Below are 18,901 nucleotides of genomic sequence, written 5' to 3'. Positions count from 1 at the left end.
AATGAGTTTTTTGGGTTCATTGAGAACATGGTTGTTGTTCAATAATAAAATTAATCCTCAAAAATACAACTTGCCTAATAATTCTGCACTCCCTGTATAGGGCTCAAAATTTATACTAGCCCACTAGCCATTGGCGAGTGGAAATTTAACTGTGGCGAGTAAAAGTTAGTGAGTGAATGTCTACATGTCTACAAATATTATCTAAAGGGATATTATAAAGGGAGGTGGACTCGAACAATAATATCCACCAGACAAGCTGCCACCATACAAAATGAATCTCCAATATTCCTAAGGGACAATTGATGAGGATAAGGAAGAACTGTTCAAGTGAAGAAATGTGGATTAAACAATCTTCGTTACTGAAAACCAGATTCCTGGAAAGAGGTTATGATGAATCCTTCATTAATAAGACTATCAAAGAGATAAGCAGCATGAAAAGAGACACCCTCCTAACTTACAAAACCAAACAAAATAAAGACGGCCCTGAGGGTTTAATGGTTCCTTTCATTACTCAATATAGTGAAAGAAATCAATTGAAGATATAATAAGAAGACATTGGCATCTCCTCAAGGATGATGACATTTTAGGTGAACACCTTACAGAACATCCATGCTTTATCTACAGGAAGGCCAACAACCTAAAGTCAATCCTGGCCCCAGCATTCCAAAGAATAAAACAACCACAAACTCTATGGGAATCTTGGGAAAGAAACTACATGGCTCTTATCCGTGCCATTTGTGCAAGGCACGCACTCATGGGATGAGAACCGATACCTTTAAGTCTAAGGTCTCCAACGAAGCATTTAACATCAAACAGACTATAAGATGAACTGACCGATTTGTTGTTTATCTGATTGAATGTGGATGTGGCCTACAGTATGTGGGCCAGACCACTCGGAAATTAAGATATAGGATTCGGGAACACCTATTACAGATCAAGTGGAAAAAAGTAGATCTGCCTCTATATAAACATTTCAAGGAAGTACATGGAGGTAGTGATAGAAGCCTCAAATATATGGGGATATGCAAACTAACTAAAGATTGGAGAGGAGGTGACATGGAATTAAGAATGTTAAAGACAGAATCCAAATGGATCTTCAACTTGGACTGTATCCAGCCAAAAAGGGCTCAATACCAACTTCGAAATGGTACATCTATTCTAGCACCATCTAAATGAAATTCCATTTGTCCAAGATCCGAATAGAAACCTCCTTAGTAACATCATCAGTCTTGAGGGAAATCTAAAACACCACATCCTTCCGAAATATATAGATCCAGGGGGCACCTTGGTGCCAGCTGTCAGGAACCTGCCCAAATCTTGGTGCCAACTGTCAGGAACTAGTTCATATCTGGGAAAAGGATTGAGTCCTTAGCTATGAAACCTCTTTAATTAGGGGTATAGTTTATTTTTTACCTTGATCTTAAGGTCTTTAATCAGCCAGATATGAATAACTGATATCACATATTTTCGTGCTGTTTACATTAAATGCACATAAGTACTTTACATTGAAGACACATCCCAAAGCTAGGATCTATCTTGAATTATATGGTTATCTAAACCATTTATACATATTGTCCTTTTCTATAATCCTAATGTGTTTTTGTATTTCTAATGTGATTTTTAATATGTATTTCATCATGCGATTTTTCCTATAAATTATGGATTTAATATCCTGTATTGTTAAGTAGATATGTAAGTCCTGGAGTATATGAGCCTAAAATCTAAAAGGATATATGTGTAACCGTTAAAAAAGGAACTTAATTGAGGAATAGGTTAGTTTGTAATATATTAGTATATCCTAACATATTGTCAACATATATCCAAATTACTGTTAACAAATATTGCTAATACGCATTATTTGGATTTTAGCAAATATCCAATTTTATATATTATTTGGATAAATAACCTTGGATTGTCCAAATAGTTATTTGTAACCATTGAATAGACAATTATTCCCCTACAATGCCAGATTGGAATTCATTTTTTAATTACCATCATCATAAAATTTTTTAATTCTTTCATATTTTTCTCATTTTTTCTAATTATCATTATCACTTTTTGATTATACACTTAACAAAATGGTCCCTATAACCCGTAATTTTTGGATTGGACCTCAATAGTTAATTGCTAACATACAATATCGGAATAAACATTAATTTCCCGCATTGGAATCTATTGCTTATCTTTAACTGAAATAATTCCATAAAATTTAGATGTCAGATCGGCACATACCGCCTGCCCAAACCTGCCTCAAGTATGCTCTCTATCAAAATGGTTCCATAACAACCGGAAGTGACGAACCGGAAATACCGGACAATCTAACTTACGGTTTGAGAAGTGGAAGTGCGGTAGGTGGCGGTGGTGAATTCGATCGCATCAGACTTAGCTTGGCGCCTTTTTTCGCCAGTAACTCCCATATCCTCTGGTATTTAAGGTTAGTAAGTATTGAGCCTCAATATGTCTTGAAAAAGGCCCTATCTTAGGGCTGAAACGCATAGACGATTTGAAGTAAGATTTGTGAGGCTCAATATACTCCTAGGACCACGGCACTTGGGTAAGTCTATTCACCAATAGACTACATCCCATAGGCCTTTCTGTTTAGTGCATTTTCTTTTCGTTACAGGTCTTTGTCTTTACTACGGACTGGGACACTGGATTAAACACTATCCATTCTTAAGAATTGATGTTATTCATCGGATCATTATAGGATTATTACAATTTGGGACTTTAAATGACTTTTTTGGGGGATTTATGTTGAATTGAATCAATCATCATCAACACTACCATTAATTTATGTTTAGGATCTAATCATCTTGTAGATTAGGATCGATTATCACAGAATAATTTTGTTTGTTTAGATTTATTAGTTATTATATCAGATTACTGTGTTTAGATTTATCAGTTTTTATTCTCACCAGAGACACTAATGTCACTGTAATTTTAATTGTCACATTAGGATTGTGACTACACGGTTTTCTTAGAGTTTGTTCGTTGTTATTTGATATAACATGTGATCACTTCTTCATCACACATTTCCTTTTTTTGATCATACCGGTATTTGATCCAATTTTTTGTTTGGTATAATTTGAATTTTTGATTGTTTACCCACCAATTTTCTATTTTCCCATTTTTTATTCACAATTTTTTATTCACAATTTTGTACTAATATTTGGGTTATCACTTGATATACACATTGTTGAGATTCAACTTCTAATTACTCTGTACACTAATGTTCCAACCATCTTCTGGGATAAATTTTCGAACCGATAACTGAGTCTTGGATTCCTATCCTAAATAGATAGATCTGATCATTTGTTTTATTAATTATTCTTTTATATTGTTTTTAATGTTTTTATTATATGTGGATTAAATTACTCGTACGATTTTATACATGTGGATTGTATTGTGATTAATAGATCCCATCTAGTTGTCTTGACACACACACAGACAATTGGTGGTGTTGCTTTATTATTAACCTGTTGTATACCTTAGCCTTTGACGCTCCTATACACCTTTCTTCATTGGATATTATAAAGGGCAACAATACGTCATTCCTCTAGGGCTATAAGGACCCCATTAGTGCTTAGACTGTTACTTTTGATAGAGTAAACAGGGGCAGAAAGAGATTGGAGAGGAAAAGTGAAAGTGGAGAAAAAGATAGCTTTAAAGAGAGTGGAGAAAAAAAGAGTGAAGAGATTTGAGAGAGAGAGTAAAGAGAATATAGGGCCTGAGAGAGAAGGGAGGGGTAAAAAGAGAGATTGAAGAGAGGAGGAAGTAGAGAAAGATAGATGAGATAATAATAATAAAAAACTTCCAGGGCTGCTATGACCTCACATTATTGTCAACACTCTCTGCTTTCTCTAAGTTCAACAATTTCCTTTTTCTGTCCAGCTGTTGTCTTCCCCTGAACCTCTAATTGATGCTGCTAACTGCTATGCATTTAGTTTTGTTAATGTATTACTGTATGTAGCATTATTGAATTAACTCTACCCAATAAAAAAAAAAAAACGCTTTGCAGAAGTCGAGAAATTTTTAAGAGGAAAAGCCCCAAGGACACTGACTCGCAGTAAGTCCAGAAGCCATACCCGAGACCGCAAACGGACTCGCCTGAGCCAACAGTCCTCCAGGAGACACCGTCGCCCAACAAACGGTCCCCCACCACTCACCCCCTACAAATGAAGGGGACACCATCCGAAACCCACAAGGGGACAAGGCAAAGGAGGACAGAGGAAACTGAAAGGTCCCCTAATAAAAAAAAAAAAAACCTCCAAGAGTGACAACAGCTCACATAAACCCAAAGGGACCCAAACAGGGAAAGGAGGCCACGCCAATAGCAAGCAAAACCCGGGATAAGACCGGGCACAGAGACAGAACAGACGTCTCTCCAACATCCTGCAAGCACGGAATGGAACTGAAGAGGCAAAGTCCACCCAGTGTCTGACTATAGAATACCAAGGTATTCGACCATGGAAAAGTGTGAAATACACTCAGGTGAAAAATCCCAAGTTTGAGAACATTGAGTCCATAACAGGACAGCACAGAGGGTACTTGCGAGGAAGAAGAAGCAGTCAAGCAAGAAACAGACCGCAAAAGCAACCCCCGGACAGAGGGCATGCTCCAGGCAACCTAAATCCCTGGACCTACACACAGGTCCCTAAAAAGGGGAACACAAAACCTTATTCGAGGCCCCCCGAGAAGGAGAGTACACCCTTAAAACCCGAAGGAAGAGTAAACCCTCTTCTGAAGTCAATGGAGCAAGGTGAAAGAAAAATCTATACCTTAGCAGACTGAGCTAACAGGATAGACTCAACAAGCTCCCACGTCCATAGGAGACTGCAACCCATAAAGTCAGACACAAGGGATATGAATGCCTATCCAGAAAATCTGGATATCGAGAAGAACTCAAAAGCCCCGACCAAAGGAAGGAACCACCCCTATCTAAAGTCCAACGCTCCAATGATGAAGATACTTCCCAAAGCCTCAGGACAACCAAGGGATACCTCGAGGTCAAAAAATCCTACTAGCAGGACTAGTCGACCTATCACCTCCGTTCAAGCAGAAGACACAAGGAAGAGAAAGGCACTATGCCTACCCAGCTCCGGAAAACCCTGAACTAAACAAAGTCCCCGCAGGAAACAACCATCACCCGGAAACACAGATCCCTAAAAGGAGATCCAACTCACCCCGAGATAATGGAAGAAGACCCAAAGGTCTCTTATAACTCACAGACAGTACCCGACAAAGAGTAAAAGCTGCATCTAGAAACACTATAAACAGCTTACGCATATACCTGCAAGGTGGGAAGAGCTGTAAATGGTTTCAAAATGCAAACCTTCCGCATGCTAGACAGCTATCCTGTCCAAGCTGTTTTATCAAGTCCAAAAGGATAAATCCAGAGGCCTAAAAGATGAAGGCCAAACCGCTCAACTGCGGTAAGGGGCGTTAAGCCCTCCAACCCTCCACCACATGGGGGAGGCTCTAGGTTCTGATGAAATCAGATGTCAGATAGAGTGACGCAGCGGGAAACTCCCCTGCCCAGCCATCTATGACTGAAGGCTATAAGGACTGAAACAATCCTTCCCGCCTCACGGACTCACAGGTCCTCTCGAATGCTAGTTGAACAATGATAACCTGAGCACTTGGCGCTTCTACCAAACCAGCAGAGCAGAACAGCGCCACATGTCTGAACATCAGCAATACCGAACGAACCCGACAGGACCAGTCTGCACCTAGGGTCCCAACCAGCAAGCTGTGTAAATTCTCCCTCGTAGGGGAAAAAACAGAAAACAGACATTTTTAACATAGGACTAACATGTCCAAAACAACTTCCGAAGAAGTAATGAAGAGTATCAATCCCAGAAAGTTCCCGAAGGAAACAAAAACAAATAAAATACATCCCATCGGATATAAATAAAATATAAGGCAACCCGGAGGTTAACGCCCAAAAAGACATAGGCCTATCCGCAGGACCAGCCAAACGGAGCCCTATCTTACAAAACTGGAAAAGATCTCAAACAAATGACAATCAGGAGATTACTTCACCCCACATGTCTAATGAGGTGCACCATTCAAATTATCAGACTGAAAATCCCCGTAACTGGTAACGATAGGGTCATTCAATAACTGAAAACTATGTCTGAGCAACAAGCGAAGGTGCGCAATCCTGTAATGAAAGGCACAACACTCAGAAACAGATACCCCTGTGGGGAACTGTAGAGGCCCTCCCCAAGGCGGAAGGCCAGGGACAATAGGGCACGAGCACATTCTCAAATAAATGCCTGTACTCTGCAGACAAACAATCGCCAACATTATGTGGAAGCGAAAACGTGCTGCAACCTCCGGGGGAAACACGCCACCCTGCATGGAGGAACCATAAACTGGGTTACCCGCATGTGCAGAAGTATGATTTGGTAGGGAACTCGCCTCTCGGAGAACAGGACCCCCAGAGACGGATGGCTTAGCAGTCCCTTGATTCCCTGAGCCAAAGGAACCAGGCGCTCTGAAATGGCATACGGAACAAAACTGGTTGACAGGAGTCAATGAGGCCACTCTGGATTCATCACCGGACACAGAATCTGAATCTGAAATCCAAATAGTCTCAGTATCAGAATCCTCCATAACTGAATCTGAAATTAACACAGTCTCAGCATCAGAATCCTCCATAACTGGATAGAGGATATTTAAATATGGAATAAAGTAGTAAAACAAAAACGGCACCTGACACCCACTATGGCTGGGGCACTCACCACCTCCTATGACCAGACCCCTGCGGACTAGAAAATTTCCATCGCCACGCGGTCGGGAATGCGGAAATGGAAAAACAGAACAGAACCACGCCCGAACACAAGGTGAACCGTACAGTCAAAAATAATTGCGCACAACCAAAAGGCTGCGTCACTTCCAAAGGCCTCAATGTTCCAACCTTGATCCCAGTAAACATCACACATAAGCAGGTTAAATCACATAACAAACATGATTATAAACCCCCCTCAGGAGATATTAACCCTCGATTCCAAGATACTAAAAGAGACTCACTGAGACCTGCAAGGTGGTAGCCTCTCGGGAAACATTCACATTACAATACATTGACGAATAAAGTAAAATAAAACGATCTTACTGGAATCCACAAAGTGGAACAGGAACACGGCCCTTCAAGTGTGACAGATAGTAGCATCGTCTCTGCTATGGACTTGAGAGAAAAAAGCAAAGCGAAGCGCAGTTCGACAATGCCGATTGCTTGAGGAGCTGTTAATATGAGTCGGGATGGTTTTGCAGAAAGAAACTCCCTGCATCACTGAGAGACTGACAGGACCACTTAAAACTTCTGTCCCTTGCCGAAGAGTACTACCCTCCATAAGAGACAAAAACAAAAATTAAAAATTCTGACACTTCTCTGCCATCCTCCTGGGACGAAAGGCAAAGAATGACTGGGGGATGAGGGGAGTGGGAGGAGTATTTAAGCCTTTGGCTAAGGTGTCTTTTGCCTCCTCCTGGTGGCCAGGTTCTTATTTCCCAAAAGTAATGAATGCAGCTGTGGACTCTTTCCATTAAGAAATGAAGAAAAAGGTGTTTCACATTGGCTAAACATATGCAAAGGAAGGGTGGTAAGTGGGTGTGGGAGGGGTAGTGGGTAGGATCAAACGTGGCGAGTAATATTTTGGGCTGGCTAGTAGCTGAGGGCTTCACATTTTGAGCCTTGAGATATATATATATATATATATTTGTGTGTGTGTGTGTACATATGTATTTATATGTGTATATGTATTTACAGGCATATATATAAGTGCATTGGAGCCCTTCACAGCCAAGTAGATGAAAACATGTAAAAGCATATTTGTGCAATATTTATATTTAATAAAGGTTTTAACTATATATGTATTGTAAATAGTTCACATTCCAATGTTCTTCACAAAGGGGAATATGTTCTATGTATTTTCAATAGATATTCCTATATATATATCTGTATATGTCTAGAACTATATATAATTTTATATATATATATATATATATATATATATATATAACATATTCTTCTATATGAAGATCATTAGAATGTGAACTTTTAATATTTTCATGTTAGGCTATCGCTCGAGTAGGGTGTTTTTTTCCACTTTTCATTGAAGTCTATGGGAAATACGTTAACACGGTTGCAATATTGTAACTTCGGCTTTTTGCACACGTCAGGTAGGAGCGTGACCGAAAACATTTTACTTGCAATATGACCACTACCCCAAAAATCTTACTTCTAGAGGAGTTAGAGTGCAAGCAGGAGCTCCATTTATAATCTAGCCCTTAATGTTTTCGTCCTTTTCACTGCAATTATTTTTCAATAGCCAAACTCCACCCACCATTTGCTTCTTTGGAGGAGCCAATCTGGGCTTTAGTCCACAGACAACAAGGCTAGTTACTGTCATAAAGTTAGAATATAATACATTAGTTTGCAGTTGTTTATCTGATAAAGCCAATTAGGGGCAGACATGTAGCAGGGTTAACCTGAAAAAGTCAGCAGGTGCATTTTAAGTCCTGAGAATAAGAAATTGCTAAATTTTCAGTGCTAAGTTACATATAAAGGAGTCAAAAGAAATAATGAAAAAAATATTGCAAAGTTGTTTCATTATGCATAAGTAAATATTTTATATAAAAATATCAAGGTGTTTTCTGCCCTTTAAGTGTGATTTATAAAATGTTCAGTACAGCAGACTCATACAGTTGTGTGGGCAGCATTTTACTAAATTCCAGTTTGATGCTGCTACTACTACTACTACTACTACTACTACTAATAATAATAATAATAATAATAATAATAATAATAATAATAATAAATGACATTGTAAAATTGTAAAGTACTTAAAAAGTCAGTAAAGTAAAAATTTTATTTAAATGGATTAAATAGAGCATGATAATTTAAACAACTTTCTGGTTTATATCTATTATTATTCTTGTTAGTATTTTTGGTATTCTTTGTGAAAGAATAATCCTAGATAAGCTCAGGAAAGTGCACGCCTTTAGCAACTGGGCAGCAGATGAGAAAACAGTTCTTTTTTTACAGAGAGGGTGGTTGATTCGTGGAAAAAATTCCAATAGAGGACTGTAAAAGAATGGTACACTCATAAGGCTATCCTAAGAAATCTGTAAGTTTACACAAGTAATATGGTTACACTTGATGGGTCATTTGGTTATCTAGTGTCAAATACTCTGTTTCTATGTTTGTAAAAATGTTAACGCAATGTTACACATAGTTGCAAACAGTGCTGCCCAGAATGCTACAAAAGTGCACACTACTATGCTCCTATCAGCCTACCTAGGTTTACTCTTCATAAAGGATACAAAAAGAACAAAGCAAATTTGATAACAATAGTTTAAAATTGCCTGTTCTATCTGAAACATGAACATTTAATTTTGCCTTTACTGCCCCTTTAATGGTGTGCCACAGGTTTACATATATTTAGAGTGACATGCAACAAAAACTGGTGCAACGAAAATAAACAATGCGTTAAAAAGAATGAGGACATATTGAGTGGCTAATATCAAGCCCACTGATACTCACGGAACTGATACACATGCTCATAGTAATTGGACTCAGGCATAGCAGTTATAGTGACTACAGGACAGCCATTTCCTCCAAGAGTCTGACATAAACTATCTTGGCGGTAGTAGATCTGTTGTGGGTTGTGCATGGATTCCAGTTTTTGCAGGTTCATCTTTTTTTATTAAAAAAAAAAAAGTTAATTAAAACTGGTCAATTTATTATAATCAAAGGTTTTCATTTGCATTTCAACATAAGGTGAATCCCCAATGGGAAGAACTAATCCAGGTATGTGCTTAGTATGTGCCAGCATTAAAGAGAACATGAATAATCCTGTGCGTTATATGCCAATTTAACACAATTTTATACTAAATGTAAACCAGTGACAGAACTGAAAACATTCCAGCATTCATTTGTTATGTGTTTTAAACACTACATCTTGGTAGTTTGCAGAACTTTTTATCAAGTTTTCACACATGCTCAGTTTGCAATATTAATAAAAATGATCATACCCTGGTTTAACAAAACGTTTAAAAGTTTTGTTTGAATTACATTTTTAAACTATGAAACTTTTATAAAACTGAAATATGATCAATATTATAATTAAGGGCTTTTTTGCTCGACAACCCTCGCAGGGGCTACCCTGCAAGATGTCTCCTATTGAACGTAATGGAGCTCGTTAGAAAAGGGACACTTCACTCTGTGGAGGGAAGTCAGCAGGGGGCACACTTTAAAAATGAAATCCACCAGCCAATATAAATCACATTACGCTGCTTTCTGTGTATAGCATCTTACTATCGCCTATATTTTCATTTGCATGTGTTTTGAGAAAAGTCTCCAATCTTTTAGTTGGCAAAAACAAACAAACTGTGAGGTCTGTAGTGCGAAAATATTTATAGAATTACACTGGGATTACAGAGACAATTTCATATACACCCATGTTCAGCCCATTTTACAAAAAAACAACAATTACACTTTTTATTTTGTACTAATAAATTTCTGGGTGTTTTTTGCGCATTCAGTGTATTAAAATGCATTTTTAATATGATTTATTCTTGTGTAATTTACATACAAATTTTATGTTTTTGATACAATACTATTTTGGTGAAGAATTTGGTTACAATTTTTGATGCACATTAACAATACAATTTTTTTCCTGCATATTTTTGTGTGAATAGTTAAATTATTTGTTTTGTACGATTTTTAAAATACCAGTTTTATTGTGCAGTTTTGTAATGTATGCATCTCCTCTCCATTCGAAAATGCTGTCAACGCTTCTTAGATAGACACCTGGTTTTCAGGGTAAAAAGTGGCTTTAGATAATTCCACCAGGGATATAGAAGTACTGGCGAGCATTCTTTAATAACCTCGCCAGCCCAGAGACCTTTAGCTCATCGGGCCCTATATATTAAAAATGTTAATAGAAATATGCAAAAAAATGTAAAACTAATTTGCTGGATAAGTAAAACAAATTTTCTTTTCTATTCATTAAAAGGTACACTGTACTATAACATTTAAAGTGTTCCAAATGACTTGTTAAGACCTACTGCAGCGTACTAAATGTATGAGAAATTGTTCCTTTATGTTTGTATTTTTTCTCATTAAAATTTCCACCTGTTGCTCTCAAGTACATGACCATAAAAGTGGGCTAAGCCTACAGGTAAAGCAGACCTGCCAATTGTATCTATGTCTAAACATAATTAGGTACTGAAAAGCTAAGTATAGCCGGCAATTTCAGATACTAAAATCCCTGTCTCCCTTATCCCCACAACTGGCAGATTAATCAGTGCTATTGTCTTCTGCTTACATAGCTTTTCTATACATAAATTTGTTATTTATTCATATTTATCTACTTTATGCAGTCACTTAGCTACCATGCTTTTATTTTGCATTAATTGTGCATATTTTGATTCTATGTAGATGTACAGGAAAACCCTCTCAAAAGCCTGGTTCTAATAGTTTTTGTGTGCCAACCATGTGTCAATGTAAGAAAAACAGATTTTCCTGTTTATTGTATTCATAATTTAGACATCTTAAATAACAATAAACTCAAATTCACTTCAAATAAACTGCAATGCCATTAAAAAAGTAGGCAACCTGAGATAAATTCAGTAGTTTTCATAGGATGATCTCAAATGGAATGGAATTATCATGTGGTTGGGTAATGTATTTAGTGCTAGAATAAACACCCAAATGAAATGTGCATTTTTTGTCATCACTATTATATCAGACCAGTTAACCCTCTTTTAAGTATATGAAATCTAAAGTCTCATCTCCATAGGATACATACATCTATCTTCCTTCAAACTAGAGATATACAGGTGAAACTCGAAAAATTAGAATATCTTGCAAAAACAGAATTTATGCTTACCTGATAAATTTCTTTCTCTTGTGATGTATCGAGTCCACGGATTCATCCATACTTATGGGATATTCTCCTTCCCTACAGGAAGGGGCAGAGAGAGCACCCACAGCAGAGCTGTCCACATAGCTCCTCCCTTAGCTCCACCCCCCAGTCATTCGACCGAAGGCTAGGAAGAAAAAGGAGAAACTATAGGGTGCAGTGGTGACTGAAGTTTTTTAAATAAAAATTACTACCTGTCTTAAATAGACAGGGCGGGCCGTGGACTTGATACATCACAAGAGAAAGAAATTTATCAGGTAAGAATAAATTCTGTTTTCTCTTGTAAGATGTATCGAGTCCACGGATTCATCCATACTTATGGGATACCAATACCAAAGCTTTAGGACACGGATGAAGGGAGGGACAAGACAGGTACCTTAAACGGAAGGCACCACTGCTTGTAGAACCTTTCTCCCAAAAATAGCCTCCGTAAGAAGCAAAAGTATCAAATTTGGAAAATTTGGAAAAAGTATGAAGAGAAGACCAAGTCGCCGCCTTACAAATCTGTTCAACAGAAGCCTCATTTTTAAAAGCCCATGTGGAAGCCACTGCTCTAGTAGAATGAGCAGTAATTCTTTCTGGAGGCTGCTGGCCAGCAGTCTCATAAGCCAAAACGGATGAAGCTTTTCAGCCAAAAGGAAAGAGAGGTAGCCGCAGCCTTTTGAACTCTCCGTTTACCAGAATAAACAACAAACAATGAAGATGTTTGACGGAAATCTTTAGTTGCTTGTAAGTAGAACTTTAAAGCACGAACCACATCAAGATTGTGCAACAGACGTTCCTTCTTTGATGAAGGATTAGGACACAGAGAAGGAACAATAATCTCCTGATTGATATTCCTATTAGAAACAACCTTAGGAAGAAACCCAGGTTTGGTACGCAAAACCACATTATCTGCATGGAAAACTAGGTAAGGTGAGTCACACTGTAAAGCAGATAACTCAGAAACTCTTCGAGCCGAAGAGATAGCTACTAACAACAAAACTTTCCAAGATAGAAGCTTAATATCTATGGAAAGCATAGGTTCAAACGGAACCCCTTGAAGAACTTTAAGAACCAAGTTTAGGCTCCATGGCGGAGCAACAGGGTTAAATACAGGCTTGATCCTGACCAAGGCCTGACTAAATGCTTAAACGACTGGAACATCTGCCAGACGTTTGTGTAAAAGAATAGATAAAGCAGATATTTGTCCCTTTAAGGAACTAGCTGATAATCCCTTCTCCAATCCTTCTTGGAGAAAGAACAAAATTCTAGGAATCCTAATCTTACTCCATGAGTAACCCTTGGATTCACACCAGCAAAGATATTTGCGCCAAATCTTATAATAGATTTTCCTGGTAACAGGCTTTCTAGCCTGAATCAGGGTATCAATGACCGACTCAAAGAAACCACGCTTTGATAGAATCAGGCGTTCAATCTCCAAGCAGTCAGACGCAGAGAAATTAGATTTGGATGCTTGAACGGACCTTAGATTAGAAGGTCCTGCCTCATTGGCAGAGTCCACGGTGGAACAGATGACATGTCCACCAGGTCTGCATACCAAGTCCTGCGTGGCCCTGCAGGCACTATCAGAATCACCGAAGCTCTCTCCTGCTTTATTCTGGCAACCAGACGTGGGAGGAGAGGAAACGGTGGAAATACAAAAGCCAGATTGAAGGACCAGGGCACTGCTAGAGCATCTATCAGTACCGCCTGGGGATCGCGGGACCTGGACCCGTAACGAGGAAGTTTGGCGTTCTGACGATCAGATCCAATTCTGGTGGGCCCCATAGCTGAGTCAGCTGGGCAAATACCTCCGGATGGAGCTCCCACTCCCCCGGATGAAAAGTCTGACGACTTAGGAAATCCGCCTCCCAGTTCTCTACCCCTGGGATATGAATTGATGAGAGATGGCAAGAGTGATCCTCCGCCCATCGGATTATTTTGGTTACCTCCATCATCGCTAGAGAACTCCGTGTTCCTCCTTGATGATTGATATAGGCTAGTGTCGTGATGTTGTCCGACTGAAATCTGATTAATTTGGTCGCAGCTAGCTGAGGCCACGCCTGAAGCGCATTGAATATCGCTCTCAGTTCTAGAATGTTTATCGGGAGGAGAGATTCCTCTAATAGAATCTCTGGTCTATTGGTCCAGATGCACTTGAGGAGATAAATCTGCATAATCCCCATTCCTCTGTTTGAGCATGCATAGTTGAAGTGGTCTGAGGTGTAGGCAGGCATAAGGAACTATGTCCATTGCCGCTACCATGAGTCCGATTACCTCCATACACTGAGGCACTGATGGCCGAGGAATGCAATGAAGAGCTCGGCAAGCGATTAAAAGTTTTGATTTTCTGACCTCCGTCAGAAATATTTTCATTTCTACAGAGTCTATCAGAGTCCCTAGAGAGGGACGAGAGAACTCTTTTTTATGTTCACCTTCCACCCGTGAGATCTCAGAAAAGCCAACACAATGTCCGTGTGAGACTTGGCTAGCTGGAAAGTCGACGCCTGAATTAAGATGTCGTCTATATAAGGCGCCACTGCTATACCCCGCGGTCTTAGAACCACCAAAAGGCACCCTAGCACCTTTGTGAAAATTCTGGGAGCCGTGGCCAACCTGAAGGGAAGGGCCACAAACTGGTAATGCCTGTCCAGAAAGGCGAATCTGAGGAATTGATGATGATCTCTGTGAATAGGAATGTGTAGATACGCATCCTTTAAGTCCAAATAGTCTCCATCTTGAAAGATGGTACTCTGAGGAATTTGTTTAGAATTTTGAGATCCAAGATTGGTCTGAAAGTTCCCTCTTTTGTTGGGAACCACAAACAGGTTGGAGTAAAAACCTAGCCCTTGTTCCGCTCTTGGAACTGGGCGGATCACTCCCATGGTATGTAGGTCTTCTACACAGCGTAAGAACGCCTCCCTCTTTGTCTGGTTTGCAGACAATTGAGAAATGTGAAATCTCCCCCTTGGGGGGAGTCTTTGAAGTCCAGAAGATATCCTTGGGACACAATTTCTAAAGCCCAGAAATCGTGAACATCTCTTGCCCAAGCCTGAGCAAAGAGAGAGAGTCTGCCCCCTACTAGATCCTGTCCCGGATCGGTGGCTACCCCTTCATGCTGTCTTAGAGGCCGCAGCAGGCTTCTTGGCCTGTTTACCTTTGTTCCAAGCCTGGTTAGGTCTCCAGACTGACTTGGATTGGACAGAATTCCCCTCTTGCTTTGCTGAAGGAAAGCTGAAGCGGGACTACCCTTGAAGTTCCGAAAGGAACGAAAATTATTTTGTTTGGTCCTCATCTTATTTGTTTTATCCTGAGGGAGGGCATAGCCTTTCCCTCCAGTGATGTCTGAAATAATTTCTTTCAGTGCAGGCCCAAATAGGGTCTTTCCTTTGAAAGGGATGTTCAACAATTTAGATTTTGATGACACATCAGCAGACCAGGACTTAAGCCATAATGCCCTGTATGCTAAAATGGCAAAACCTGAATTCTTTGCCGCTAATTTAGATTTGGAAAGCGGCATCTGTAATGAAAGAATTAGCCAACTTAAGGGCCTTAATTCTATCCATAATATCTTCTAATTGAGTCTCCACCTGGAGAGCCTCTTCTAGAGCCTCAAACCAGAAAGCAGCTGCAGTAGTTACAGGAACAATGCAAGCAATAGGTTGGAGAAGAAAACCTTGATGAACAAAAATTCTCTTTAGGAGACCCTCTAATTTTTTATCCATAGGATCTTTGGAAGTACAACTGTCTTCGATAGGTATAGTTGTACGCTTAGCAAGAGTAGAAATAGCTCCCTCCACCTTAGGAACAGTCTGCCACGAGTCCTGTATGGTGTCAGATATGGGAAATATTTTCTTAAAAACAGGAGGGGGAGTGAACGGAGTACCTGGTCTATCCCACTCCTTGGTAACAATCCTCTTAGGGACTGGAAAAACATCAGTGTAAACAGGAACCTCTAAGTATCTGTCCATTTTACACAATTTCTCTGGGACCACTATAGGGTCACAATCGTCTAGAGTAGCTAATACCTCCTTGAGCAATAAGCGGAGATGTTCAAGCTTAAATTTAAAGGCCGTCATATGAGAATCTGTCTGAGGGAGCGTCTTTCCTGAATCAGAAATCTCTCCCTCAGATAACAAATCCCTTACCCCTACTTCAGAACATTGTGAGGGTATATCGGATACGGCTACTAAAGCGTCAGACGGCTCAGCATTTGTTCTTAACCCAGAGCTGTCACGCTTTCCTTGTAAACCAGGCAGTTTAGAGAAAACCTCTGTGAGGGTTTTATTCATAACTGTGGCCATGTCTTGTAAAGTAAATGAATTAGACGCACTAGAGGTACTTGGCGTCACTTGTGCGGGCGTTACTGGTTGTGAAACTTGGGGAGAGCTAGATGCTAAACCCTCATTTCCTTCTAACTGAAAATCATCTATTGCAATATTTTTAAGTGCTAAAATATGCTCTTTATAATTTATAGACATATCAGTGCAAGTGGGACACATTCTAAGAGGGGGTTCCACAATGGCTTCTAAACACATAGAACAAAGATTTTCCTTGGTGTCAGACATGTTAAACAGGCTAGTAATGAAACAAACAAGCTTGGAAAACACTTTAATCAAAGAAAATAACACTTTAATCAAAAACGGTACTGTGCCTTTAAGAGAAAAAAGCTGCACAAACTCTGCAAAACAGTGTAAAAAAGCAGTAAACAAAACGAAATTTTTACAATAGCATCATAAAGCCTTAGTAACTTTGCACCACTATGCAAATAAACAATTAACCCCTTAATGTAAAAACCGGATTGAAAAAACTTCAAAACCGGTAAAATAATGTTCAGCACCTTGCCACAGCTCTGCTGTGGCGCCTACCTGCCCTTTAGGAACGATTTGTGGGAAAAAACCCTCTTTACAGCCCTCAAATACAGCAGGAATCTCTGGAGAAGTAGCGGATGCTTCTGAGGTAAATAAACTGTGCAACTGAAAATAGGCCCCTCCCACCTCACTCGATGTTATGGGGCCTAAAAAACACCACAGAGTGTTTCTTAAACTAGCCATGTGGGTTAATAACCCTTAAACAAGCCACAAAGACCCCTTAAAGTCCCTCAAAAAACGTTTTATTTGTAATTAAACCAAAACTTTTTTTCCTATTAGTGTCACCAGTAACTATGAGCCCTTTATGCAAGCTTGGATTCCTCTTTTACTGAATACAGCTTACCTTTCCCTCATGGGGATATTGCCAGCCTTTTCTAGAAATAACACAGTCTGTCTAGAAAAAAATAGTCTGAACATACCTTAATGCAGTTTAGCCTGCAAACTGTTCCCCCAACTGAAGTTTTCCTGTACTCTTCAGCCCTTGTGAGAACAGCAGTGGATCTTAGTTACAAAATGCTAAGATCATCATCCTCCTTGCAGAAATCTTCATCCCTTTTCTCCCAGAGAGTAAATAGTACACACCGGTACCATTTAAAATAACAAACTTTTGCTTGAGAAAATAAAAACTAACATTTTTGTCACCATACTCCATTTGCCCTTCCTAGCAGTTAAGCAGGCAGAGAGAATGACTGGGGGTGGAGCTAAGGGAGGAGCTATGTGGACAGCTCTGCTGTGGGTGCTCTCTCTGCCACTTCTTGTAGGGAAGGAGAATATCCCATAAGTATGGATGAATCCGTGGACTCGATACATCTTACAAGAGAAAGTTAATTTATTTCACTAATGCAACTTAAAAGGTGAAACTAATATATGAGATAGACTCATTACATGCAAAGCAAGATAGTTCAAGCCTTGATTTGTCATAATTGTGATGATTATGGCTTACAGCTCATGAAAACCCCAAATCCACAATCTCAGAAAATTAGAATATTGTGAAAAGGTGCAATACTCTAGGCTCAAAGTGTCCCACTCTAATCAGCTAATTAAGCCATAACACCTGCAAAGGGTTCCTAGGCTTTAAATTGTCTCTCAGTCTGGTTCAGTAGGAATCACAATCATGGGAAAGACTGCTGACCTGACAGTTGTGCAGAAAACCATCATTGACACCCTCCATAAGGAGGGAAAGCCTCAAAAGGTAATTGCAAAAGAAGTTGGATGTTCCCAAAGTGCTGTATCAAAGCACATTAATAGAAAGTTATGTGGAAGGGAAAAGTGTGGAAGAAAAAGGTGCACAAGCAGCAGGGATGACTGCAGCCTGGAGCGGATTGTCAGGAAAAGGCCATTCAAAAGTGTTGGGGACTTTCACAAGGAGTGGACTGAGGCTCGAGTCAGTGCATCAAGAGCCACCACACACCGACGTATCCTGGACATGGGCTTCAAATGTCGTATTCCTCTTGTCAAGCCACTCCTGAACAACAAACAACGTCAGAAGCGTCTTACCTGGGCTAAAGAAAAACAGACCTGGTCTGTTGCTTAGTGGTCCAAAGTCCTCTTTTCTGATGAGAGCAAATTTTGCATCTCATTTGGAAACCAAGGACCCAGAGTATGGAGGAAGAATGGAGAGGCACACACTGCAAGATGCTTGAAGTCCAGTGTGAAGTTTCCTCAGTCTGTGTTGATTTGGGGAGCCATGTCATCTGCTGGTGTCGGTCCACTGTGCTTCATTAAGTCCAGGGTCAACGAAGTTCATGCTTCATTCCGCAGACGAGCTCTATGGGGATTCTGACTTCATTTTCCAGCAGGACTTGGCACCTGCCCACACTGCCAAAAGCACCTAAACCTGGTTCAATGACCGTGGGATTACTGTGCTTGATTGGCCAGCAAACTTGTCTGGCTTGAACCCCATAGTGAATCTATGGGGCATTGCCAAGAGAAAGATGAGAGACATGAGACCGAACAATGTAGAAGAGCTGAAGGCCGCTATTGAAGCATCCTGGTCTTCCATAACACCTCAGCAGTGCCACAGGCTGACAGCTTCCATGCCACGCCGCATTGAGGCAGTAATTGCTGCAAAAGGGGCCCAAGCCAAGTACTGAGTACATACAGTATGCATGAGTATAC

General features: G+C 39.8%; 1 protein-coding gene across 3 annotated transcripts in view; it reads right to left on the bottom strand.

The window, feature by feature from the left end:
• AGTPBP1 (ATP/GTP binding carboxypeptidase 1) overlaps positions 1 to 18,901 on the bottom strand; it is a 362,468-nt gene that overhangs the window by 78,981 nt on the left and 264,586 nt on the right. For all 3 annotated transcript variants that reach the window (XM_053702435.1, XM_053702434.1, XM_053702437.1), the window contains one exon: positions 9,548 to 9,701. In XM_053702435.1, the coding sequence (XP_053558410.1) occupies positions 9,548 to 9,701 (154 nt within the window). The remainder of the gene's footprint in view (positions 1 to 9,547; positions 9,702 to 18,901) is intronic.

This window comes from Bombina bombina, chromosome 2 (genome assembly GCF_027579735.1).
Source record: "Bombina bombina isolate aBomBom1 chromosome 2, aBomBom1.pri, whole genome shotgun sequence".
NCBI classification, from domain to species: Eukaryota; Metazoa; Chordata; class Amphibia; order Anura; family Bombinatoridae; genus Bombina; species Bombina bombina.
This window is presented reverse-complemented; position numbering and strand designations above follow the sequence as displayed.